Genomic DNA, 27,074 nt, shown 5'->3' with positions numbered 1-27,074 from the left:
CATAATAAAAAAAAACTCATGTCGACCTTTTCATGTGTCGTCTTTTCCATGTTGACATTTAGCCTGTGTCAACCTTTTGTCACCATCGATCTAGTTAATGTCGACCAATTGTCAACAGTATAGTGTCAACAAACTGCCTAACTAGATCGTTGTCTCTCCCCTTCGGAAATAAAAAAGTCAGTCTCAACTGACTTATTTCCGCCGCTGATTGACAAATACCCGGGCGGGCAACGGCGAGCGGTTTCCTAGGGACGCCCATAAAATGCTGATACCGCCCCCTCACTCCACTGCCCGTGCGAACAGGAAGTTTGCCCATGGGCGTATACAGGTATGTGCAGACCCCCCACCATCAAAAACGAGGCCGAATTCGGACCCGTACGAACGGTTGTGAATCAGCCCCCATATAATGAAAAAAATATATTTCAATTGCAGGAAAAAAAATAAGGGTCCGTAGTTACTTCAAAGCTGTTTTTCCCCCCTCTTTTCAATGTTGCGCTTCCGAGTAATCTTCAAAATGACCCCATAAACCTTTCAAATTTGCACTAAACTATTTGCTCGAACCCGAAAACGCAAAAGCCACAATTAACATGTGTATTCAATTTTTGTAATCTAGTTTTGTGGCTTCGCCATGTAGGATGAGGAAATTGGCTTGACAGCTTTGACAAGAGACAAGGAAAAAGGAAACTTGGGAAAATAGTAAAAAACCGGAATGTCTGGGAATGTTTTCTTTAAGACAGCGTATCGAGTCGGTCGCAGGCTTCCACCGCAGATCGCCTGCACAGACCAAGCTGAGACTCTGTTATAGTTAAATGAGTGCTCCTAAATCCCTTTTCTAGTGGCTGATAAGTACATGGATTTAACGTTCCCATGCTTGGATGATGAAGTTTTATGATATTTCAATGAACCTCTTACCAATTTCTTAGCATTTTTAACATTTTACCTGTAGCAAAGCCAAAACCGACTCCAGATAAATGCGGTCTAGGAGATTGTATTTCATTAATCACATCTTTTTAATTTCCAGGGCTCAGTCGTCAGGAAGCTCCAGAGTATATAATCAAATTTACCAACACTTTATCAAGTTGTTCTAGAAGCTTTGACCTATTACTATAGACTCTGAACGATAAAAGCCTGGAGGAAGTCCAAGTGCAGGGGCTGCCTGAGAGTAACTTAACCGTTGTCTGCCCTACACAGTGTGAAAGCGGCCATTTTGTATGTTCCTTCTAACTGATATTAAATCATTCCAAGCGAACGGATTGGCTAATAAGTTCCGCATCTGAAAAGGCTAATTCCGGTTCTCTAGCATTTCCTCTTGAAAGGTAGAGCCCAAAGGATTTTTTTTAGGGAACCAGTGAAATTACAGATCATAGCTTAATAAATTGATAGTACTAGTGTTAGTCAATATGGGTTCAGCCCACAAAATGGCTTCCTGTGCGGTGTGTCTTTATGGTGTCACCAGTTTATAGTGAATTAGGTAACTTCAGTACATAAAATGGCTGGCTTCACGGTGTAAGCAATGGGCGTTCTGTAACAATACGGAGGAAGCGATTAGATACATTTACATAAAATGGCTGGCTTCACTGTAAGCAACAGGCGTACTAGAACAATATGGAGGAGGCGATTAGATAGTTACATAAAATGGATGGCTTCACTGTGTAGGCAATGGGGGTACTGTAACCATATGTAGGAGGCAATTAGGTACAGTTACATACAATTGCTGGCTTCACTGTGTAAGCAATGGGCATACTAGAACAATATGGAGGAGGTGATTAGATACAGTTACAAAAATGGCTGGCTTCACAGTGTAGGCAACGGGCGTACTGTAATAATATGAAGGAGATAAGATATAGTTACATAAAATGGCTGGCTTCACTGTGTAGGCAACAGGCATACTGTAACAATATGGAGGAGGCGATTAGATACAGTTACATAAAATGGCTGGATTCACTGTGTAGGCAATGGGCATACTGTATAACAATATGGAGGAGGCGATTAGATACAGTTACATAAAATGGCTGGCTTCACTGTGAAGACAACGAGCGTACTGTAACAATATGTAGGCGGCGATTAGATACAGTTACATAAAATGGCTGGATTCACTGTGTAGGCAATGGGCATACTGTATAACAATATGGAGGAGGCGATTAGATACAGTTACATAAAATGGCTGGCTTCACTGTGTAGACAATGGGCGTAATGTAATAATATGGAGGAGGGGATTAGATACAGTTACATAAAATGGCTGGCTTCACTGTGTAGACAACAGGCATAATGTAATAATATGGAGGAGGGGATTAGATACAGTTACATAAAATGGCTGGCTTCACTGTGAAGACAACGAGCGTACTGTAACAATATGGAGGCGGCGATTAGATACAGTTACATAAAATGGCTGGCTTCACTGTGTAGACAACAGGCATAATGTAACAATATGGAGATGGGGATTAGATACATTTACATAAAATGGCTGGCTTCACTGTGTAGACAACGGGCGTACTGTAACAATATGGAGATGGGGATTAGATACAGTTACATAAAATGGCTGGCTTCTCTGTGTAGGCAACGGGCGTACTGTAACAATATGGAGGAGGCGATTAGATACAGATATTAGATCTTAAAAAATATCCATTTAATTAAGCGTTACACCGTATAAAACCTGGTAAATCATTTATTTTTAAGACGCTAAAATGCCTGACAAAATGACAACACTATTTGAAGATCACAACGCTTGATAAATATAAATGTTTTGTAAAGGACATGCTTCTTATACTGTAGGGTTAGGTTCTCCAACTATCATACAACCTGCTCTGGCGGATAGATCATACCGGGACCTTTAGTTTAAAACAACTGAGAAGCCCAGGTTTCCGTCTGTGTTTTTCATCAAAGACATTATAGAATTCAAAGTTCTGCAGGGTCCGGATTAAAGACGACATTACCAAAAAGTTGGTATCAGGAACCCAACAGGGAGGGGGTCGAGCGCATTAAAGCCCCTTGTGGGATCGCCACCTATTCTATTCTCCCTCTATGTAGACCCCCACGAGGGAAAATATTCCATGTAAGTCAGGATTCCGGCTCTCAAGCTCTTGACAGTCGGGATTCCGGTGTCGGAGAAAGGACCGTCATAATACTGACCGTCGGTGAGTCATCCGGCACCATATTTAACAAGGTCATTTGCAACTAGCCACTGGGGAAAGCTTCATTACGCCAAGATTGAGAAAACAAGGGGAAAAAAAGGAGCCACTGTCAGTTGTCCACACACTAATATCCCCATCTCAGGACGGTAACTGCAGATGCACTATGATAAAGTCATTTTTCCATTGCAAATTACATTAAAAAGGTATATGGTCATTAGGAGTTTTTCACGTTTGTTTTTGAGTCGACATGTGCCGACAGGTATTATTTCATGCCCTACCATCCACTACGGGGTTGAGGGAGAATAAAAACAGTTTGCCAAGCGCTCTGTGCCCGAAGCATGGCGAATGCAGCGAACCATGCGAGGGGACGCAGTACACTTAGATGGTGTCCGTGTCGACCGTGTCAACATTGGGGTAAAAAAAAAAAAAACAACTGAAAATCTCATGCCAACCCAAATTGGGTCGACCCAATGACACACATACCCCTTTCAAATTAAAATGTAGTTCCTACTTCATATTTCCCCGGAAGCCCAAGTCCCCTGTGAACAGGTAAAGCCGCATTAAACTTCTACAGTGGGGACTAGGTCTGGCCGGGAAAAGTTGCTACAGTATGGCTGCTCAGCTCACCGGCGCCAATTAATATGGAACGTAAGCAGACTAACAGTATGCTTTACCGGTGAGCTGATCAACCTGGCCAAACTGTTCGGAATCCAGGTCCGGGACCGTGAAAGTTATACTCAGTGCCTGTGCGCCACCTTTTCTTCAGACTTCAATTTAGGGGGTCAATTTACTAAGATGGGAGTTCTATCGTACATTATTATTATTATTTATAAACAGTTTCTTATATAGTGCAGCATATTCCATTGCGCTTTACAAAGGAGACAGTGATACAACAAACAGGGTATTTACAGACAGTCAAAAGGTAGGAGGGCCCTGCTCGCAAGCTCCCAATCTATAGGGAAATAGGCATTGATACATAAGGATAGATACTGTATTCTTTATTGCATCGATTCCACCAGAATGCAAGGTTCTATGACTGGTTCTGGAATTTGATAAGCTTGCCTGAAGAGATGAGTTTTTAGGGAACGCTTATAGGTTTGGAGACTGGAGGAGAGTCTTATTGTGCTTGGGAGGGCATTCCACAGAGTGGGTGCAGCCCGAAGAAAGTCCTGCAGTCGGGAATGGGAGTGAGTAATGAGTGTGGATGAGAGACGCAGATCTTGGGAGGAGCGTAGAGGTCGGGTTGGAAGATACTTTGAGATAAGAGAAGATATGTATGTTGGTGTAGTTGGGTTTATGGCTTTGTGTGTAAGTAAAATAATTTTGTATTGAGTACGGTAGAATACAGGTAACCAATGAAGTGACTGACAGTCATGGGACATGGGATGTTGACCATGGTAACCAGATCCTACTTCTAATTTATTTAGCACCTTCTCGAAAACAAGAGATATAGGGGAGTATTCTATACCCTCGCCTAGTCCACGCTGCCGTTTCCGACAGCATTGAGGGCAGTTTCCGACAAAACAGATTCGACTTCAAAACAAGTCAGATCTATTTTGTCGGAAACGGCCACGGAATGTTGAGTTCACTGCCTTTTTCGCCAATCCGCAGCAGTTTTCCCCAATCCTCTGACTTTCCGGCACTCGACAGCCAAAACATCGAATTCCGGCTGTCGAGTTGCAGTCAAGAGAAATGAAAACGGCCTGAGATTCCGACAGTCGAAATCCCAGATTGAATACCCCCCATAATCTTTTCATTAAGAGCCAGATGTATCAAGCTTCAAAAGTGATAAAATGGAGAGTGATAAAAAAAAACCAATCAGCTCCAACCTGTTATTTTTCAAACACAGCCTTTGACATGGCAGGTAGGAGCTGATTGGCTGGCTGTTTATCACTCTCCCTTTTATCACCTTTGAAGGTTGATAAATCTGTCCCTCTATACTTCAATAGAATTTCCATCTTAGTCAATTTACCCCTAGTTATATGTAGCAATTGCATTTATGGTGATTATAAACAATAAATCTGGATTTATTTTTAAAAGGACATCAAAATGTATAACTACAGAAGCACGCATTAAAGACGCAGCATTTATTTAGCAATTCACATAAGGCCGAATACACTAATGCAACACAATGTAACAACAATCAGGAAACACGTTTCTTGTTGTAATATACTGCTCCAATCAAACAAAAAGCCTAATAATAAAAAGTAAATTAAAGAAATATTTTTTCAAGGCTGAACACGCAGCTGTTTTGCATCTGATTTTTTTCAATGCAAGATAATTGCTGGTAATGACTAACTGCTCCTAACACAAGTCTATAAGACGTAGGTTTACAAGGTCAAGGCAAGGTCGTTCTCTAACCAATTCCATTTATGTCAGAGAGAGTCTTAATAACCCAAGACTAATCAACTGCAACCCATACCCTGCTCATAGAAAGGAGCGCCCTAAATTAAAAATACAAGGAAATCAGCTCCAGTTAACTAAGGCTTTTTTTCCCAAGGAAGAGTTTTAGGTGCTTTACAAGGGTTACTGAGTAATTAACTATTCGCTAGTCCATAAATAAGCCGCGATGATTGTGTAAACAGAGTACCTATTGTGCTTTAACGGCCTCGCGTTCGCAAGGAGCAAGTTGTGGCGATTTTTAGGTAATTGCTCGTACCGCGCAATTATTGCCGTTTCTTTAATAAGGTAAAGAAAAGGAGGACAACTAATAAACTAAATGACAAACAAGAATAAAAAAAACGGCCTTTGTTTGGAAACCTATGCATCGATCACACCTTATATTTGATATAATTTGCAGTCGAAGGTTTGGCCAACTCAACGCTGAGCGCATTAGTTTTACTATCCATTATTTATATTCGAGATGAGCGTCTCGGGTTTTCTGTATACATTTATGTGCAAGCTGAAACACGTGGGGGAAAGAGATTCTCGGAAAGCGCGCGCGAAGCCTCATTCTGAAATAAGGGGGCATGGCGATAAGGAAAGAGATGGCAACTTACCGGCTCCCCGCTCTGTTCAACTAATAACGGAGAAAAGACAACGAGGTTAATGGAAAATTTAAATGAGCCGCTCATCTCGGATTTCCACTGCCGCAATAGCCAAGTCTACCTGGGTAAAGCGTAGAAAGATCATTGAGAAAAAACCTGGGTTGAGCAACCAAGTAACCCGGGTAAGGGTGCAGTGTAAAGGGTAACACAGGTTATCCAACCCAGGTTACTGTATGCTTTAAAGATGCTGATGGCTGTGTATCAGGGATGGCTCCTACCTCATTGTAGTAGGGGGGCTGCAGCTAGAAGCCCCCCCACCCCTCCACTGCCACCGCTGGTCCCTGCCATTGTCCCAGGATCGGAGCACGCGCAGTATCGTCCTCGGTGCTGCGCATGCCCCAGCTTCTATGGGCTGCTTCAGCAGCAGCTCATACAAGTTAAAATCACAGTCCTGGGGTCTGTACACTGCAGATAACAGGCACCGGGACCGCTGCATGCACACTATCGGCCTCGGACCCAGATTCTATAGGCTGCAGACGAAGCAGCCCATAGGAGGCATCAAAGAGGGAGGAAACCCCTCCCAATGGGACTGCCTTGGGTGACTGGCAGGACGGACTTCCAATAGGAAGTCACTGCCAGTCACAGTGAAGCCAGAGCAGTCTCACAGGCAGAGCGCAGTGGCAGATTTTATCTGGGGGGAGTTCTGCAGGCCAGAGGTAAAAACCACCACTGCTGTGTATACAGATGTACACCTCAAGTGACTGTTTGTGAGTGAGATGCAAGACTGCCAAGGGTCCAGTGCAAATGGACCGATACTGCTCACACACCGGACCCGGGATCGTGAATATGCTTCTGTGGACTGCTGCCGAAGCAGCCCATAGAGGCAGGGGGCCAGTGCATGCGCAGTACCGAAAAAGCTACTGCGATGGGGGTCGGGACCGGCAGCGGGGACCAGCAGGTACTGGCGGGGACCAGCAGCGGCTGGGGAGGGGCAGCATCACGGCAGTCCCCCTCCTACCAGATATAAGAGCCACCACTGGTTAGGGCCATGGTGGGAATGGAACCCATGACTCCAGTGCTGTGAGGTAGTAATGCTACCCATTACACCGTCCGTGCTGCCCCGAGATTTGCTTCCTTTTATGCACACGGGGGAACACTTATGCCGGAAACATAGGAGTAAAACGAATGCAGGCTGTATTACAGAAGAATCTATAATATTTATCTGGAGCAATAGCAGGTATCAGCCCAGTAAAAGGTATCTGGAATGCACAGCCGCACCTCAGTGTGATCATCTCAGCGCTCGTCAGATTAGTACGGTTTCCTGTCCTGATTATACGCTGCTATTCCAAGCATGCAGGAGGTTCCAGCCCAGTAATACACCGAGCTGCTTCTTCCCCAACATTGCTGAAGAATCTTTAGGGCTGGAACCACAATTTAGTTAGTTAATTAATGGAATTTTGTTTGTGGAGGGGAAGGGGGGGGGGGTGATATATTTTTTGACGTTATTCTCCTGTTTGTTTACAATGACAAGAATTTTCCCCTGGATTCCAGTACCGAGTGTACTTCGTATGCAAACGTCCACACAAATACAGCCTTATGTGGGCAATTTCCCAGGGCAACCTGAAATCCGAATCAAAACCGCAAGGAGGAAAAAATGTAAATAAGGAGGTTTATTATAAGTAACGACCTGCTACATACACAGCACAGCACCCGCCGGAGTCAGGGAAGGAGAGAACGCTGCTGTGCTGGATGAAATCACAGAGTCTGCAGCAGAACGCGGACATCACAGCGAGTGACATTTCTGCAAGACAGTTCACACTACAACGCGATACAGACGTCGCCACAAATTAGCAGCATTCATTACAGAACAGGGGATATGAAAAACCAAGGGCGTAGCGATCATAGCTGGCACTGTACGTTACTGCATAATGTGAACTGGAGGTGCTGTATTGCATACGGAGTGGATTAAAGAGTCGACAGTCAATATGTTGACGCCAAAAGGTCGACAGGCAGAAGGAGCGACATTGACATAAAGGTCGACGTGGAAACGGGACACCAAATGGGCAATAGAGGTTAAGGTCAACTCGTACAACAGGTTCACATGACAATCGTCGACACAAATGGTCAACACAAGGTTTTTGGGTAAAATCTTGTATGTCTGGTAAGGGGTGGCCACCATCAGAAAAAACATGTGCGCTCGCCACACGCCGGGCACGTTACTATTCCCATGTTGATAGCATAGCAAGCAAATGTCAAGCGAACATGTAAAATCTCCCAAAAATAGGTGTCAACCATTTGTGTGTCGGCTCTGGTGAGGTCGATCTTAGGAACCTGGTGAACTTGAGCACTTTTGACCTTTCATCGGTCGACCTTTTGTCTGTGGAACTGCACTAGGGCACAATTATGGTGCATACAATGAACTGCTGCTGCCGAGGGGTCTCGCTCTAGATCAGTGGCTCCCAACCTCTAACACCCCCAACAGCTCATATTTACTGGGACACCCCCGGCAGGTGCACAGGTGCACTCATTACTCACTGACATGTTTCCCAGGTCACACGGCAGGTGCACTCATTACTCACTGTTACATTTCCCAGGTCCCCTGCAGGTACACAGGTGTACTCATTACTCATTGACACATTTCCCAGGTCACCCAGCAGGTACACAGGTGTACTCATTACTCATTGACACATTTCCCAGGTCCCCTGCAGGTGCACTCATTACTCATTGACACATTTCCCAGGTCACCCAGCAGGTGCACAGGTGTACTCATTACTCACTGACACGTTTCTCAGGTCACCCGGCAGGTGCACAGGTGCATTCATTACTGACACATTTCTCAGGTCTCCCAGTAGGTGCACAGGTGCACTCATTACTCACTGACTGGTTTCCCAGGTCACCCGGCAGGTGCACAGGAGTACTCATTACTCACTGACACATGTCCCAGGTCACCCAGCAGGTGCACAGGTGTACTCATTACTCACTGACACATGTCCCAGGTCACCCAGCAGGTGCACAGGTGTACTCATTACACACTGACATCTCTCAGGTCACCCGGCAGGTGCACAGGTGTACTCATTACTCACGGACACATTTCCCAGGTCGCCCAGCAGGTGCACAGGTGCACTCATTACTCGCTGACACGTTTCCCAAGTCACCCGACAGGTGCACAGGTGTACTCATTACTCACTGACACGTTTCCCAGGTCGCCTGGCAGGTGCACAGGTGCACTCATTACTTAGGTTGAGCTAATTATTTCACTTGCGAGTCTGTGTGGAGACCTGGATAACGTAAACTGTTTGGGGTACTTGAGGACTGAGGTTGGGATCGCTTTAGATTTAACAGATCTTTCAAAATGTTGCTATGGGACCCAGAAAGTTCTGGCTAGGCTCCTAATTAAAATACTATATATCTGGTTCTTTTGCACCACTAGTGGTTCCTCCAACCTACTCTGAAGTGGCGCGCCAACTCTCCAATCACATTAAGCACCCTCCTTTGCCCCCCATGTAGTATCGCTACGTCCGTCACCAAGCTCACCCGATAGACAAATAATAAATAAATGATGAAAAAACTTTGATTTCGCAGTTTAACCACAAGATCGACTAAATAACAACTAAATAGACAGGCATTTCTCCCTTCTAAAACACATTTAGGTTTTAGTGGGCTCACCCAGAAACACCCTGTCCGTGCCATCGGTCCGACCAAATTTGCAACTTTAATTCAGAGATGTACGCAATGCCTTATGACAAAATAAACACAAAACTATACCTATATTTTTGGGTTGGGCATATTATAAAAATCAAAGCAAGAATTTTCACAAGCGATAATTCTGGTAGTAGGTGCCGTCACCTCTAAATATTCAAAAACAAGTCTGTAATGTTTAGGAGCGAACGATAAAGAAGAGCGAGGAACAGCGATCGTTCTCTTTCAAGGTTTTGACTTTACTAAATAATATCTAGGTTTTTTCCTAAACTAACCGTGAACTATCCAGGAATTGCCTAAATGAAAACAGTGTTCTGTTAGAGAAAGCGTGGAATAGGAATTAGTGGCAGAACGCTTAGAAATGTTCTGCTATAATTAGAGACGAAAACCTCCGGGCGGAGGGAGGGGAACGGAGGTAAAAAAAAAAAAATAGTTTTACTAAATTGTTTAATCATTAAGCACACCTTTATATCTCAGAATTGAGGCACGCCATTCTCTGTAGCCATATAATACCGCCAAATCTAAAGCACGGCACGCATAATACAATGTGTACCCAGCGATGTCGTGCGCTACGGGACCAAACGGGGGTGAAGACATCGCACTCGCCGATCCTGCGGGTACAGATAATGGAGGACATTTAACGACCCACATGAGCGTGCATCGCTAACGATATAGTGCGTGCGCAGTAAAGTATATGCGCGATAATGTCATTAACGATTGTCGCTGTCGTGCATGTCATTTAAAAAATCTAATAGAGGACAGTTCGGCGTAACTTGCTATTTTAATCTGGTTTTAAATTAGAAGTGAAACTTCCGCAGACGCAGGGGAGGGGGCTGAAGGTTTTATGTTCATTGTAAAATTTCAAGTGCATCAGAACTGCTCCCAGCGGGTTAGAGATCCGGGAACATCCGCTGCCGCTGAAGAAGAAGATACACAACCATTTATCTGCAGTACATTAGCCAAGATGACATTACACTTTTAAGTGAACCCTTTGAAGTGATGACACTTACAGGAGTACCATGAAGGATCACCGTGGCTTTCAGTGACTTCAATGTTTACGGAAAAACCCGCGCCATTAGTTACATGTGGCGGTGATCTGCGTGTACACCTTTTCTAAGTGATCACCGTGGGATTGCCACTTAAATGCATTATTATTAATAATAATTAGTATTACAACAACTATATAATAATAATACAATACTTATATAAATAACAAAATAATATTTAAAAAAAATTATTAATTTATTATTATTATTATTTAGCGCTTTTCTCACAAAGACTTTATATATGTTTTTTTAAATAGTAACCACAACAAATGTAGTGCATCATCAGCAGCAGCACAGGATTGGGAAAATGCAAACAGATAAAAGATATAATCGACGCCAGAATCCCGCACCACATATACGCCGTTGAATTGCATTTTTAACATCCGCACAAAAATACATTGAAAGCACCTAAGTATACACACGGCAGCCTAAAGCGGCTTCACAGGCTGTAACAGTTAGAGAACAGTGTATTTAAATCTGCAACAGAATCCAACCGTTTTATTAATCCTATAAATATCAGCGGTATCCGCGGTATCCGGCAGCCGTATCACCCCTTTGTGTCAACATTATGTAAGATTACATGGTGAGCGCTCTCCGGTTTCTCTCATAATACCTCTTAGCGGACTCTTTCCCAGTAAAACAGGGCATTTGGGACACGTGGATCACATACTGGAACCTTGGCAGACGGCCACGCCTGTATTACAGTGACATATTGTTGAGAGCTAAACCACCGTGGAGGGATCATTACCGTCAGACGTGAAATCCTCGTTCTATCAGCAATTACTGGGAGAGAATGGCAATTTGGCCGGTGACTGAATACAGCTAATGAGAATCTTTGCAGCTACCGGAATCCGCTAATCGCACAAATGATGACCTAATTAACTCATTATAACTATCCACGAAACAGTGTTTTGGATAATAACATTAGTCATCAGAGGGGATCAGGGATGAATGATCTGAATTAGCATGGGCTGTGGATTCGCTAACCTTCCAGCGGCTACTGGGTTAGTATGGCAATAGAGGGAAAGCTACTAGCTGCTGTAGCCTCGCAGGCAGTTATAAACGGACCGGGCCTTTTCAGCAGGATGTGTTCATTGGCCCACACAATTGCTCACGCCCCCCAGGAACCAGTCCTGACCGATCTCCCACGGGCCCTGGTCTGAGCCTAGGTTTTCTTCTCGCCTTACGGAGGGAATAGAGTGGTATCATGCGGTTAGAGGGACCGTGCCTTTCCAGCAGGATGTGTTCATTGGCCCACACAATTGGTCACGCCCCCCAGGAACCGGTCCTGACCGATCTCCCACGGGCCCTGGTCTGAGCCTAGGCTTTCTTCTCGACTTACGGAGGGAATAGAGTGGTATCATGCGGTTAGAGGGATCGTGCCTTTCCAGCAGGATGTGATCATTGGCCCACAATTGGTCACGCCTCCCAGGAACCAGTCCTGACCGATCTACCAAGGGCCCTAGTCTGAGCTTAGATTTTCTTCTCGCCTTACGGAAGGAATAGAGTGGTATCATGTGGTTAGAGGGACCGTGCCTTTCCAGCAGGATGTGATCATTGGCCCACAGTTGGTCACGCCTCCCAGGAACCAGTCCTGACCGATCTCCCAAGGGCCCTAGTCTGAGCTTAGATTTTCTTCTCGCCTTACGGAGGGGAAAGAGTGGTGTCATGCGGTTATAAAGGGACAGGGCCTTTCCAGCAGGATGTGTTCATTTGCCCACACAATTGGTCACGCGCCCCAAGAACCCATCTCCCAAGGGCCCTAGTCTGAGCCTAGGTTTTCTTCTCACCTTACAGGAGGACTGTTCCTGCTGGCTTAACAACGCCGTGACACAGAGAATATTATGACACCTCGGACAGAAGACAAAGCGTCTAGCGGGTTAGCCAAGTACAGTACGTACCGTTAGAGCGATGAATACAAGTGTGCTGGTTGTCGCTGAGGAAAAATCCGTCCTTGCACAGGCATTCATAACTGCCCATTGTGTTAACACAGATCTGCTGACATCCTCCATTATTATCCAAACATTCGTCCACATCTGAGGAGAAAAAAGGAGAACACGTCAAATAAATCTGTAAATATTATTATTCTAACAATAGCAAAGTACATATGTATTGGCCGAATCACATTATTCACTTGTGTATACAGCGCTGAAGAAAGGACAATTAATAAGAACATATTGTTGTCCGATTGCGATATTTATTTATTCATTCACGTTTACACCCAACAGGCGACGGCAAACAAAACATTAATGAAACGTGAAGTGATAAACTAGCCAATAGACCTGCGAGAGATGAACCTCCAGCGTTTGTTGAACTACAAACCCCAACCGGACACGGTTGCTAAGTCGACATTATAAAAGGTTGACCACTAGGACCATTAAAATTAGTCAGTGCTTAGGTCGACACATTAAATAAGTCGACACGGTCAGAAGAGCGACACAAGCATTAGATCAACAATGGGAAGGTTGACAGTCAAAAGTTCCACATGAGTTTTTCGAGCAGTACACGGATACGGTGTCCATGTTGAAATTCGGGACAAAAAGAAAAAAATATTCAAAAAAATCATGTAGACTTTCCTATTGTTGACCTAATGCTTGTTTCGACATTCCAACCCCATCAACCTTCAGTGGTCAACCTTCAGAGTGTGGAACCTATGACCCATACCCGTTCCTACAGGCTTTAGACCCCCTGGATAGAACGGACGCTACACATTACATAAACACACTCCTGAGGTAGGTGGTTGCCATTGAGCGGATGCCCGGGCAGGAATGACGCCAATGTACCTTTAAACCATGTGACTATGGCTATAACCATGTAGTGTTCTGGTCACTAGGTAGCGGTGGCACTCAGCAAACTTTCCATATCTGAGAAAAAGACACACAGGCACTTTATCTCTCTTCACAACGCATGGTCTGAGTAGCTGGGGGTAAGCTGATCCCTGTGGTGCCATTTTGGTGGATCCTTGGGTGCCTCCAGGTGATTTGGCTCTCAGTTTAGAAATACATAAATATATAACCCAAAGTGGCGCTTTTATCATGAACTGCAGGAACACCAGAGCTGGAACCTTGTCGTGGCTGGTGGCATATCATCGAGATCCCTGCATTTTATTATTATTATTATAATTTTATTTATAAGGAACCACAAGTGATTCGCAGCGCCGTACAAAGGAACAGTACAGGGAGACAAAACTTGGCATAACATTGAATAAATAACAAAAATAGGAGTACAGGTAAAGAGCACCACAGTTCAATACACATTACAGCTTAAATATAAGTAGTGAGGACTCAATCAACATACAACTAGAGCAGCAGGGGCGTAACTATAGCACCGCAGCCCCCGTCACCGCGGGGGGCGCTGTGCATGTGGGGGCGCCGGGGGCTGTGGTGCTATAGTTAAACCCCCCCTCAATCCCCCGCAGACTTACCTATCGCGCTGGTCCCGGCGGCTCCGTTCTTCTGCTGAGGACCACCACAAAATGGCCGCCCTCATATAGCACACAGTTCTCTGAAACTGTCTACTGTATGGGGGCGGCCATTTTCTGGTGGTCCTCAGCAGAAGAACGGAGCCGCCGGGACCAGCGCGATATGTAAGGCTGTGGGGGATTGAGGGGGGGTTTGCATGGGCGGCGACGGGGGGGGGGCACCCCACCCCCAACGGCGGGGGGGCGCCCAAAACGTAGCTATGCCACTGTAGAGCAGGCATTCCCAACCACGGTCCTCAAGGCACACCAACAGTGCAGGTTTTGTAGATATCCAGGCTTGAGCACAGGTGACTTAATTAGTATCTGAGGGATTCTGATTAAACCATTTGTGCTGAAGCCTGGATATCACTAAAACCTGCACTGTTGGTGTGCCTTGAGGACCGTGGTTGGGAAAGCCTGAACTAGAGGCTTGAGGCCAATGATGGAGATGAGTATGCAGACGAAGATGGTCACTGAGTGTTTGAGTATAGGAGAGCTGTGAGTGACATGTGAAGAGAATGGGAGCCAGTGCAGATTTTGTTGAAGGGGAGTGGCAGAATTAGAGCGGCGGGAGAGGAAGATAAGCCTGGCTGCAGCATTGAGGACAGATTGGAGAGGAGCCAGTTGGGGATTGAGCGAGGCCGGTGAGGAGAACATTGCAGTAGTCAAGCCGTGAGATGACCAATGAGTGGATGATCAGCTTAGTTGCACTCTGTGAGAGAAAGGGCCTGATGCGAGCAATGTTGCGTAACTGGAACCGGCAAGAATGGGCCAGGGCTTAGAAAGGGAGAGGGAGGGGTCGAGAGTGACACCCAGGCAGCGGAATTGGGGTTATTATCATGTAGAATGTAAAGGTGCCCATACACTAGGGCGATTCATATTGCCAGCGTAACTATTTTACTGGCTTATTTCCTATTGGAGTGTGCTGGGGGAAACGGTTTGGTGTTTTTCTTGCAATTTATGGTTTGGCTACGATGGGAGTCTCCACATTCTGGCAACATTTCATTCCACACCCCGTGGTTTCGCAAGAGAAATATTAGGCATCAAAAATAGTGGTCACACTCAGCTGTTTAGCGTCTGATTTTTAAAAAGAAAAAAACGCACCCTGCACCTTTAGTGGCGCCCTGCCACAACAGCCGGTCCGTGGGTCACCGCCTATTTATTGCTTACAGGGATTTAGTCTTGTGGTCATGATGGGGAACAATCGCAAACCGCACGTTAACGTCCGCACTGCAATCCCCAAGCTGGGTGTACGCAGAAGCAGCAATTCTAATTACAGAGTGAGTCTCCTGGCTGCAATCAAGAGGGTGTCCGCGGTCATGAACTGGAAACACGAATCGCCCCTTCGCTAATTACAATTGCTTCTTCACATCGGGGGGAATGTATCGAGGCTGGAGAAGAAGCCCAGAGCCTGGAGAAGAGCCAACATTTGCAATGTTTTGCATCCCACATCAATAAGCCGGGTCGCTGACATCAGAGGAGGCAGGACTAACCCTACTTTTAGCCCTGGGTTGGAATGCCGGGTTGCTGGACCCAGCATTTGTAAGATGCAGCGCCCCACCCCCCGACATCAGACAGGGTGGGGTCGGAGTGACAGTGCGTCATTGGGGGGGGGGGGGGGGGGGAAATGAGGCATTTCTGGAGATGTCTTATTATTTATTTATTTATTAACAGTTTCTTATATACACATATTCCGCAGCGCTGTAAAGAGAATAGTGGAACATTCACATCAGTCCCTGCCACAGTGGAGCTTACAATCTATTTATTTACAGTTTCTTATGTAGCGCAGCAGATTCTATGTTCCCTACCACATGTACACGCACACAGACATTCTAGGGTTACATTTCTTGGAAGCCAATTGACCTACCAGTATATTTTTGGAATGTGGGGGGAAACCGGGGTACCCAGAGGAAACCCACGCAAGTACGGGGAGAATATACAAACTCCGCACAGTTAGCGCCATGGTGGGAATGGAACCCATGACCTCAGCGCTGTGAGGCAGTAATGCTAACCATTACACCATCCGTACTGCCTGTCTTCAAGCACTGCCTCCTCCATGGTGCGAATGGGACCCGGGTTGCTCACACACAGATCCGGGTCGACCCAGCAACAACTCGGGATCCTCCCAGGTTATTTTTATGATGTGAAAGGGGTTTAAGTCTTGTACGGCCCTTCTCATTTTTTTACATGTTCCCCATAGCAACCAATAAGATCCACTGTACTTCTTATTTCTTTAGCAGCTTCTAGAAGATAATAGAATCGCACTGGTTGCTATGTTATTTATTTATTTACAGTGTCTTATATAGCGCAGCAGATTCCGTCACAGTGTCATATACAGCGCAGCAAATTCCGTTACAGCGTCTTATATAGCGCAGCAGATTCCGTTACAGTGTCTTATATAGCGCAGCAGATCCCGTTACAGCATCTTATATAGCGCAGCAGATCCCGTTACAGCGTCTTATATAGAGCAGCAGATTCCGTTACAGCGTCTTATATAGAGCAGCAGATTCCGTTACAGCGTCTTATATAGCACAGCAGATTCCGTTACAGTGTCTTATATAGCACAGCAGATCCCGTTACAGCGTCTTATATAGCGCAGCAGATTACGCTACAGCGTCTTATATAGCGCAGCAGATCCCGTTACAGTGTCTTATATAGCGCAGCAGATTCCGTTACAGCGTCTTATATAGCGCAGCAGATTCCGTTAGTGTCTTATATAGCGCAGCAGATTCCGTTACAGTGTCTTATATAGCGCAGCAGATTCCGTGACAGTGTCTTATATAGCGCAGCAGATTCCGTAACAGTGTCTTATATAGCGCAGCAGATTCCGTTACAGTGTCTTATATAGTGCAGCAGATCCCGTTACAGTGTCTTATAAAGCGCAGCAGATTCCGTTACAGTGTCTTATATAGCGCAGCAGATTCTGTTGCGCTTTACAATAGTAGACAGTGATAAAACAAACTGGGTAACAACAGACAGACTTGGAGGTTAGAGGGCCCTGCTGCAAGCTTACAATCTATAGGTATATAGGAGGGAAACACAGGCACCAGTAATAGCATAGCTTGTAGGTCCAGAAGGGAAGCTATATAATACATAAGTGTCTCAGAGGGTTATGCGTGTGGTAATTAAATATGATAGGCTTGCCTGAAGAAATTAGTTTTCAGGGATCTACGGGCAACAGAATCCCATTTTAGTAAATTTAACCCTTAGCAGTAAATTAACGAAAGCTTTTGAAAAAAAAAAAAAAAAGGAGGTGAGAGATTTGGTTTTTCGTTTTGTAGGACGCAACAGAGAAATGATAAAGTGATTGGTTGCTGGGGCAACATCACCTCTAATTTTTAGAAGCTTTAGTAAACATACCACTCCCGGTAAAGTACAGTAATCCCCAGGGAGTAATTCAAATGATGCCGATAGACAGCATTATCAGGGATTCTGTTTCACCTGCCCCGAGGCAGGAGAAGTAAAAATCCATGATAAATGCCTTTTTTAGTGATAGCGAAAACACGGGTATCTGGGATAAGTTCCTGGATCCTTGGTCTTTTAGACAGAAACAAGGCTCAATTTACTGTGGGAAAAAGGGCATCAATTGAATTGCAAAAAAAAAATCTGTAAAATTTACCGCAGCTAATTGAATTCTCCAGTTAGACTCTACCGATGATGGTTACTAGCATAATATATGAGATGTAAATAATCATTGAACCAACAGTGCTAAAATCCCACCGGCATCTTGGACCAAACTGAATCCAACTTCCACTTATAGTCTCATCACGATCTCCTGGATAGGTTGGGTAAACTACGTGATGATGACAGTACGTACTCCCTTTATATATAAACCCACCCCCACCCCCCTCCCCATGTCTTCGAATTCCTTAAATTTCAAACCAATAAACATTAGGTTAGGCTGCGGGATGGGAGGGTTGGACTTCGTCTGTGGGTGTGGAGGGTCAGGTGTAGGCACTAGAAAGTGAGTTATGGTTAGATTGGGGGAGTTTAGAGTTACATTTAGGCTGTAGGATGAGAGGTTTTGGGATAGGCTGTGGTTAGGGTAGGTTAGGGTTAGTGGAAAGTTAAAGAGTAGGGTTCTAAAAAGTGTTGAGATTATGATTGATCGGGTCAGCATTCTATCCCCCGCCATCCTGACTGTCGGATTCCCACACCCAACCCGTCCACAAAGCACAGTATCCCGTCCAATAGTCATTCGTTATCCATCTGCTGGGACCAGCTAAATAAGGAGAGTTAATAGATATTTGAATTTGGCCCCAAGCCCATCTCCTCTCATCCCGCTATTCCCCAATCCTGATACACCACCACCACCCCCCCCCCCCCCCCCCACACACACACACACACACACACACACACACACACACACACTAATGAGCAGGTCACCTTTCTGCTTGTGGAACGTGAGATATTCTACTTGCATAAGAGATGCCAGTTCTCTTAGATTTGGGCACACACGGCACTGCCATCTAAGGACAGCTTCCATTCCATTTCCTACATTAGACATTTCCCTTCTAAGTTTAAATACCACCGGGAATAAAGGATCACTGTGACAAGCCATCAAAATCCTTAAATTGCTTCAAAGCAATTATAATTGTATACATCTTCTGCAATATAATTACTAAATATGTTCACAGAAAAGACAAAAATAGGTTTGAATGATATTTCCTAACATTATTTCAGTATCAGTTTAGAAAATGATAAAAGAAACGGTGACCAACATAGCCACCTGCCATGTATACAGGCATAACTAGTTGCAAAATCTTTATTGCGGAAAGCTTTAGTTATGCAACTTTATTTATATACTTTGTTCAAATCAATTTCTCATAACTAGGTGACAAGGACCCAAAGTTTTAAGTTCGAGTATTAAAAAGAGGCATCAAAGTCCTGATAAATTTATTACAACTCAACTAAAGGGGAATCGTGAAATTAAAACTGTCAGTTTAAAATAAACATAATTAACTACACAGACATGGTGGGATTATATATACATAAACTCACACAACATTAAGTGAGCAATTTGCAGCATATATATGTATATGTATGTATGAATTATTTATGGGAAACTTGGCAGGTGATCAAAGGAGACAGCATTTTGGGAAAACAGTGGAGGATAAGTACAATAGCTACTTAAGGAGCAGAAGAAAGTCATATGGCCAGGCAAAGAGCTAATCCTTTATATTGGCTGTTTATGTTACAGGAGAAGCCACTGTCAGCCGGGTCCAGCCCGCGTAGGCAATGATTCATTGCGCTGCTGGCTCCAGTAAAATCCTGTGACTTAGCAAATCTTAAACAAGAAAAGAAGAGATTCATCTTCCGTTCATAGAGAGTCACTGTTTCGCAAAACTTAACGTTTTGGGGGTCAACTTTTGTATATTTTTTTTTTTTATTATTTCCCACCTACAACATATTCTATGATGATTAATTACCCCTTTGACTTCCAAAATCTCTGTGACAGACATTCAAAATATCATTTAAAAATGCCAGCGTTGCTCACATTTGTTATATAAATTCAAATAAAGAAATGTTATGTAAACAAAGATTATTATTTCCTATAAAAGGGAAACATTACAGGTTATTAGGATGAATAAAAATGTTTGCTTGCCAGTTTTTTTACACCGATTTTGACAAACGCACTTGGCACTTAAAGGGTTAAGTGGTTTAAGTGGTTTTAGTATTAATAATTTATACACCAGTAACCATTTCTTTAGTATGACAAAATGTGTGAATACATACATAAGTTTTAGGCCGTGTAAAAGCGCATGTGTTTCACTATGGCCCTTATTCTAGTTGACTCGGATGGATGCCTATTTCGGACGGCCACCGCCTACCGTACAGATCGCTCACACCGTCCGAATGCGGTAAGACACCAAGCGAATGGGCCGCGAGTGGATGAATCATGCGAACACCTCCCCCATTCTCCGATGGTCTCCGACCATCGAATGATGGACCGAGCGGTCAGACAGCTCCTAGTGCTCCAGCCCACAAGGACATTTTTCCGCGTGAAAGCAGGGATATGGGCGGGCAACTGGCATCCGGCTATGTCAGCTGTCCACCCCCCACGCGTGCGTCACGGCCGGATTACCATGTGTACGCCAAGCGTTTTCATGGGAACGCTCATGAAACGCAGGGCATACGCATATGGTAATGAGCCCAAACAGCCCTTCACGCCCCTCTCCACCCCCTGCTCGTATGGTTCCGTACGATCCTTTTCTGCACGGAATTCACGTCGTGTTCGGATGTGCGAGGAGTTCGCACATGCGCAGAAATGCCTCCCCACATGTGCAAGCACAATACATCGGCCGTCCGACTCAATCAGAATAAGGGCCTGTGTGTGTGAGAAAAGAGGTGCATGGGCAACTGAGAAGCACAGTAACATATTGTACCGGCAATGTACGGAGTGTTCCTGGGTGGTTCTGGGAAGTGGCTATACAGAGGAACTGAGAAGCAATGTTGTATGGGCCTGTAATAAAAGTGTTAGGGCGGGATGTATTAAAATACATCGCCGCCCTTCCGCCACGATACTAACATATGCGTCTGGCATCCCGGTGCGGTGACGGAGGCCCCCCCGCGATACCTGTACTATGGTGTGCGGGGGGTCTCCATCATCTCCCTGCTGCCACGCTCTCCCCTCACGCCGGGGACAGCTAAGCATGCTGTCCCCGGCGCCTCCTCCTCCCCCCTGCAGCCGGAAGGATGTCCGGCTGCTTCACTAGGAGGAGGGGTTTACCTTCCAGGGTTCAGGAGGAAGCCAGAGGGGGGGGGGGGGGTCGGCGAGGTGGCGGGTTTGCGTCGGCAGGCAGCAAAAAGAAGCCCATAGGCTTCTATAGGGTATAGCCACCCTTCAGTGCGGTATCATTTTTGATACATTGGAAAATGCGGTAAAACCAGGGTTTTACCGCATTTTCCATTTGATACATTTCGCCCTAAGGCTGGACTTTTAAAGTTCCTCCAGGAACCTGATTGGTTGACCTTATAGGTCATACTGATCCCTATGGGAGGCATAGTAGTTGCAAACTCAGACATTTAAATTACTCATATTTGATGCCATACTCTGGCGGAGCATAGATAACCTGCTGGTTTCCGATGTTAGCATCATGCAGTCAGACGCACGGCTGTACACCAGGGGAAAGGCTGATAGTGGCATTAGCATATAGTTACAGATGTTTCCGAGGAAGAAGACGCTAAAGCAGTGGCAGCAACATGGAACTCTGAATCAGTCAGGTGCTAAATCTTACTCTGCCTTGCATCCAAAGACGCCCCAACAACGGGGGTCTCTGCATACACATCCAACAAGAGATCAATGCACGTCATCGGTCAGGTGATTATGAATGCTCTCCTAATTTTAAGACAGACATTGAAGGACAAGCCTTTAACTGACTCAGCCTATTCAGCAAATTGGGAGTATGCGGAACAAATGCTACACCGCTGTACGCTAGGGATGGCTATCGGCCATTGATGATTCATAATCATTGATGGTTTATGACCAATGTAGAATAGTTTTTACCATCGACGGGGGAGATCTAGATGATTTCCCCCTCATCGATGGCGCAGTATATCCGACGGGACGCTGAGCATAACTTTGCCCCCCGACTCCCATGTAGCCACACCCACAGGTTCTGATTGACCTACAGGTCAGTCAGCCAAAGAAAAGGGATGACCTTCCATTCATAGTATGCTACCATCATTGACCATGTGCACTTTCGCCATCCCTATGCTATAACAACCCCGGACTATCACTCGGGTAGATATTCCACCATCGTGAGCAAGGTGACTCTGCCCTGGAGACCCTTACATCAGGAAATCCCAGGTGCTGCTGATTACACACCTGGGATTCTGCTACTGCTACTAAAACCTGGTCTGGATCCTCCACATTACTTTCATGTGGGGGAATGCTGGCTCTGCCACACTCCTCCCCCCTTAGCTTCAACCACACTGGTGAAGCTACACAATTTTCAGGCAAGCTCTCTGCCTCGCCCACCTCTACTTGTGATATTTGCGCAGGTACACAGCCCTCCACCACTTTCCAGAGGTTGATCACCTTGCCTTCTTCCTCCTTCCCTACCTTCAACATAGGGTTGCTTGGAGGAAAAGGAGGGTGCTGTTTCCTCAAACAATGCCTTGCCTAAAAACTTAAATGGCTGTAAGGCCAAAAACCAGCGGGTCATTTGTATGCATCCACTGTAAGGGTGCATGGTCTGTGACCAACAAAAACTCTTGTCCCAATAAATAATACCTTAATGACGCAACTGCCCACTTAATGGCCAAGCACTTCTGCTCTACAGTGGAGTACTTGCGGTCTCTGGGCAATAATTTATGGCTAGGGTAGAGGATGGGGTGAGCTTCATACCCCTTTTACAACGCTGCAAAACCCCGGATCTTCGGCGGGTCAGACCCGGGTCAGCGTCGGTGTAAATGGGACACGACGTGTGCCTTTACACGGGACTTCTACCCAGGTCCTGACCTGTTCGAACATGGCTAGGACCTGGGTAGAGGGTGGTGTAAATGGGTACGCCGGGTCTTTCGACCCGGCTCCCATTTACATCAATAGGGGACGTGCAACCTGCGGACGGCAGCGTCCGCAGGTTGGACGTGGGGGACACAGACAGCCTGCGCTGCTGTCTGCTATAACCTGTAGACAGCAGCGGCGGTAGTGGAGGAGGTGAGTGGATGCCTGTGTGCGGCAACAATTCACCTCCCGGGCGACGGCTGGGGGGGTGCACGGGGGATGGTGGGCAGCCCAGCAGCTTACCTTGGTGCTGGGCTGCCCCCAGCACGGCAATCAGTGTTTCCGGCGGGGTACACCGCGGTCCCGGCGCTTGGAGATGATGTCATCTCCAAGTGCCGCCACTGTCTACACTGCGGGTGGGCACCGCAGTGTAAACAATGTAAATCCCGGATCCGACCCGGCTTGGAATCTTCTTCCAAATGCCAAGTCGGATCCAGGAATTTTGGTATAAAAGGGGTATCAGTAACCTTTCCCACTCTGGCTCACTTTTTTAGCACTTTTAACTCATCACACAATATTTTAATTGGAGTCTGCTGGCTCTGCAACTGGACTTGCTGACTTTGTCAGACGCTGCTGACCGGCTGCCATCTGCTGCTGACCCTCACATATCATCTGGACCTGGGTTTGCTGTGCAGCAGCCATATTCTGCTGCCCAGCTGCAAGTTCAGCAAACTTTTTTTAGTAACTCCTCCCTGCCCTTCCCCTTTAAGGGCAAACCTAGGAGGTTTAATATATTGTGCCAAGCTTACCAAACAGACCAAGCCGACATCCACCTGCTTTGATGGCTATTTAACACATAATAGCAAACAGTCTGTTTATAATGCGATGGCCCTTGAAGGCTACAAGCACGATGCATAACCAGAGAAGAGGAAAAAACTTGCATTTTAAACACGGATATCTCCTCACCCGCGGCTCATGCTGTACACCACGTCCTGCAGCGATGGATCCTTGCTCGCATTCTCCACCAATTGTGACAAAGATCGCAAACACAGGGTCTCAGATAACAAACTTTGTTGTTTATTCTCAACAGCAAATGTATTTTATTTTTGTTACCTGTGGGGACCAGTGTGAGGGCCCCCAGCCCCTTGGTCTCAGGAAATAGACACTGTGCACACAGCATATACTCCCCAATGTTCTGCTGGTAGCAGAGGGGACAATTGACACCACCCCCCACCCCCAGCGCCCCCCCCACACCCCCACCGCGGAACTCTACCAGCCTCGGGTGGGACAAAAAAGTGTGGAGCTATGGGCAGTGCATTATAAGATTTTACAGATATTCCTTTGTACATAGAGAACATAACACACATGGTGGATTCTATAAATAGTTTTAGATTTTTAATTCAATACATGTTTGGACATAATACTTTAGATTCTAAGAGAAAATAAAAACGGACAGGTTTACATAAGACAAAGTAACAAAATATTCCTCACATTCGGTACAAATTGAGAGCCGTTCTTCACTTCCCACCAGCGCAGGCCAGCACAATAAATAGATTTATAAAGTACAAATAGAACCCAGGCCAAAACCTTGTATATACACATTGAGATTGTCAGACAGATGTATACAGACATGATCAGGACCTGTTGCAAATTACATTTTGGAAAGCTGAGTGCTCCAGTTATCCAGCCTTGGAGGCTTAAATCCACCAGACCCCCCCTCGCTCTGCAATCCACCGTCCTGCTCCCTACTCCAACCTTGTCGTACAGCTAGCGCTCACTTCAAACAATATGAAGGGGAGAGTTAAGACTTGTAAGTAGCATTAGAAAAGAGAGCTAATAAAGATATCTGCAAATTACGCAACCATGACGGAACGGGAGACGTTGCGATTTCTGTTTATAAGCTATTGTTCCCCGCGCTCAGCCATATTCTGCAAAACATAGCATGGCTTTATTTTATTGATCTGTCCTATAATAATAATACACATACTACTCACCTCATAACAGAAAGTAAAAGCAATTTTTGTAGGGACACTGATCTATTTCAAACTGTGAAGACAGAGATTGGAGGTTGGAGCAGATAGTGAGTGGGGTGAGTTTGAGGGATTAAAAAAAATAAAATAAAAAGGGGTCAAAGCTCAAAGTGAAAGTGCATTGCAAGAAAACTGTTTTCATCCATGCTATTAATTAATTATTATTTCATTTAATTTTTTATGAAAGCACATTTATTTTATAGCCATGGCTAACTGATTCCCGGGAATGAGTGAATGTAATTATCCCCAATAGCCGACACTACTGGGGATTTTGTTTCCCTTGCCCATAGGTAGGGAAAACAAAATCTGCAATAAATGCCAGTTTATCATGGTCATGATACTTGCGTATGCTTGGAATTTTTTTTTCTGTTACCACAAAAAATTCCAAGCATACGCAAGTATACCTGGCCAATAAAGATGATTCTGATTCTGATCATGCAAAAAACACATGGAATTTATCCTAGATCCTGTACATTTCGCACGATAGCAGGTTCATTTCACAGCATGACATGGGCTAGAATTTAATTGCGAAATAAAGAAAAAATGTGCTAAAAGAATCTCAATAAAGATATTTTTTTTTGCAATTTTTTTGCTGCAGGTAGGATCTGAATAAGGACCAACCTACCCACGGGACCGCGCATCGGACCGGTATTGGTCCACACTAGGACAGAAAAGGGCCCAATCACCACACAATCTACATCCAATCGGTCGGAATTGGATCTAGATTGATGGGATCGGACCCTTGTCGTCCTGGTGTGTACCAGGTATTAGTCTGAGTTTTCAACCTTCATAGCCACAGCTGGGAATTGGGCTGATTAAAGTTAAAGGGATTGTTCAGTCTGCTGCTGAGGGTGCTGATGCCAAAATTGGCCAGTTGGTAGGCCAAGTATTCTAGGGTCTTGGACTGACAGGGCTCTGAGACATACGGTTTTGTTTGCTGTAAAGTTGGTTTGTTGCATGTATGACATTATTTATTTATTACCAGTTATTTATATAGCGCTCACATATTCTGCAGTGCTGTAAAGGGAATATTTGAACACTCACATCAGTCCCTGCCCCAGTGGAGCTTACACTCTATATTCCCTACCAAATGTACATGCACAGAGGAAGGAAGGAGGAAACCCACATAAGCACGAGGAGAACATACAAACTCCGAACAGTTAGGGCCATGACGGGAATGGAACCCATGCCCTCAGTGCTGTGAGGCAGTAATGCTAACCATCACACCATCCGTACTGACATTAAATGCTTGCACAAACACTGAAAACTGCCTGCCATGTCCTGTCTTGACTGTGACCTTGTTACAGTTGCCGAGAAGCCTTTCACCAGTCTTGGGTAGAGGCTGAAGGGAGGTAGAGAGGATCAGTGCTCCGAGAAGCGGAGACGAAGACAATGGAGCAATAGAGAACACAGTCCAGACAGCGGCAAGAAAAAGGTCAAGGGCCACTGGCCAAGGTCATAGAGCTGGATCCTCAAATAAGGTCAATAAGGAGTCAGACAACCAGAGAAGGGAGAACAAGAGCACAGAGGGACTAAGCAGGTCAACAGTACTAGTGACAGATGGGACCGTGCTGCAGATCGATAGATAAAGAGACATTAATTATGCTTGGGGTAGGGTGGGGTGAGGTGAGGCCATGTTGTCCCCTTGGTACGTAAAAAGTATACAGAATTAAATGAAAACATCTAGATTTATTTCAATAGGTCTCTTACCAACAGGCTGTAGCATGTGGTGCATGGAAGGGATGGCTTAGCACATATAAACATACATGTGATCATGTATGCAATGTACATGCTGGATGGTTCCCCTGACGCTCGTCAGTGTAGAACTGAGCGGTGCCCGGGAATCAGCTCCCTTCACACGCTACTAAGCCCACCCCTGGACTCCTATTGGCTTATTTCCCATGGTTTAAAAAAAAAAAAAAGGTGCCTTTAAACAATATCAAACCAACCAAATAGGGATGCAAATCCCAGGGCATTTATTTCAATCCTGGGATTCGGCATTTAAAAACTGCCCCCCCGCCCCCCAAACCAGTAGCCCCGCACATTTACTAACATGGGCGGGTGGGCAGTGAGGCCGGGAATGGTGTGGCGTTGCTTCCGAGAGCAGAGGGGGAGCAGCGGTGCGGCTGGCTGGCAGCTCAAGAGATATAAAGTACTAACTGCCAGGTGACAGGCAGTGGTTGAAAAATGACAGTTGGGGGCTGATTTGTTGTTACTTTATCTCTCTCCACTTTATCTGTGCATGTTATGGATGATATTCCAATTGAACGCA

At 45.4% G+C, this 27,074-nt stretch overlaps 1 protein-coding gene across 4 annotated transcripts in view; it reads right to left on the bottom strand.

Annotated features, from left to right (window-relative positions):
- SCUBE1 (signal peptide, CUB domain and EGF like domain containing 1) overlaps positions 1-27,074 on the bottom strand; it is a 208,088-nt gene that overhangs the window by 133,999 nt on the left and 47,015 nt on the right. For all 4 annotated transcript variants that reach the window (XM_083181247.1, XM_083181248.1, XM_083181249.1 and 1 more), the window contains exon 4: positions 12,765-12,899. In XM_083181247.1, coding sequence (XP_083037373.1) covers positions 12,765-12,899 — 135 coding nt within the window. The remainder of the gene's footprint in view (positions 1-12,764; positions 12,900-27,074) is intronic.

The sequence above is a fragment of the Crinia signifera genome, chromosome 4 (genome assembly GCF_055691185.1).
Source record: "Crinia signifera chromosome 4, ASM5569118v1, whole genome shotgun sequence".
Lineage (NCBI taxonomy): Eukaryota > Metazoa > Chordata > Amphibia > Anura > Myobatrachidae > Crinia > Crinia signifera.
This window is presented reverse-complemented; position numbering and strand designations above follow the sequence as displayed.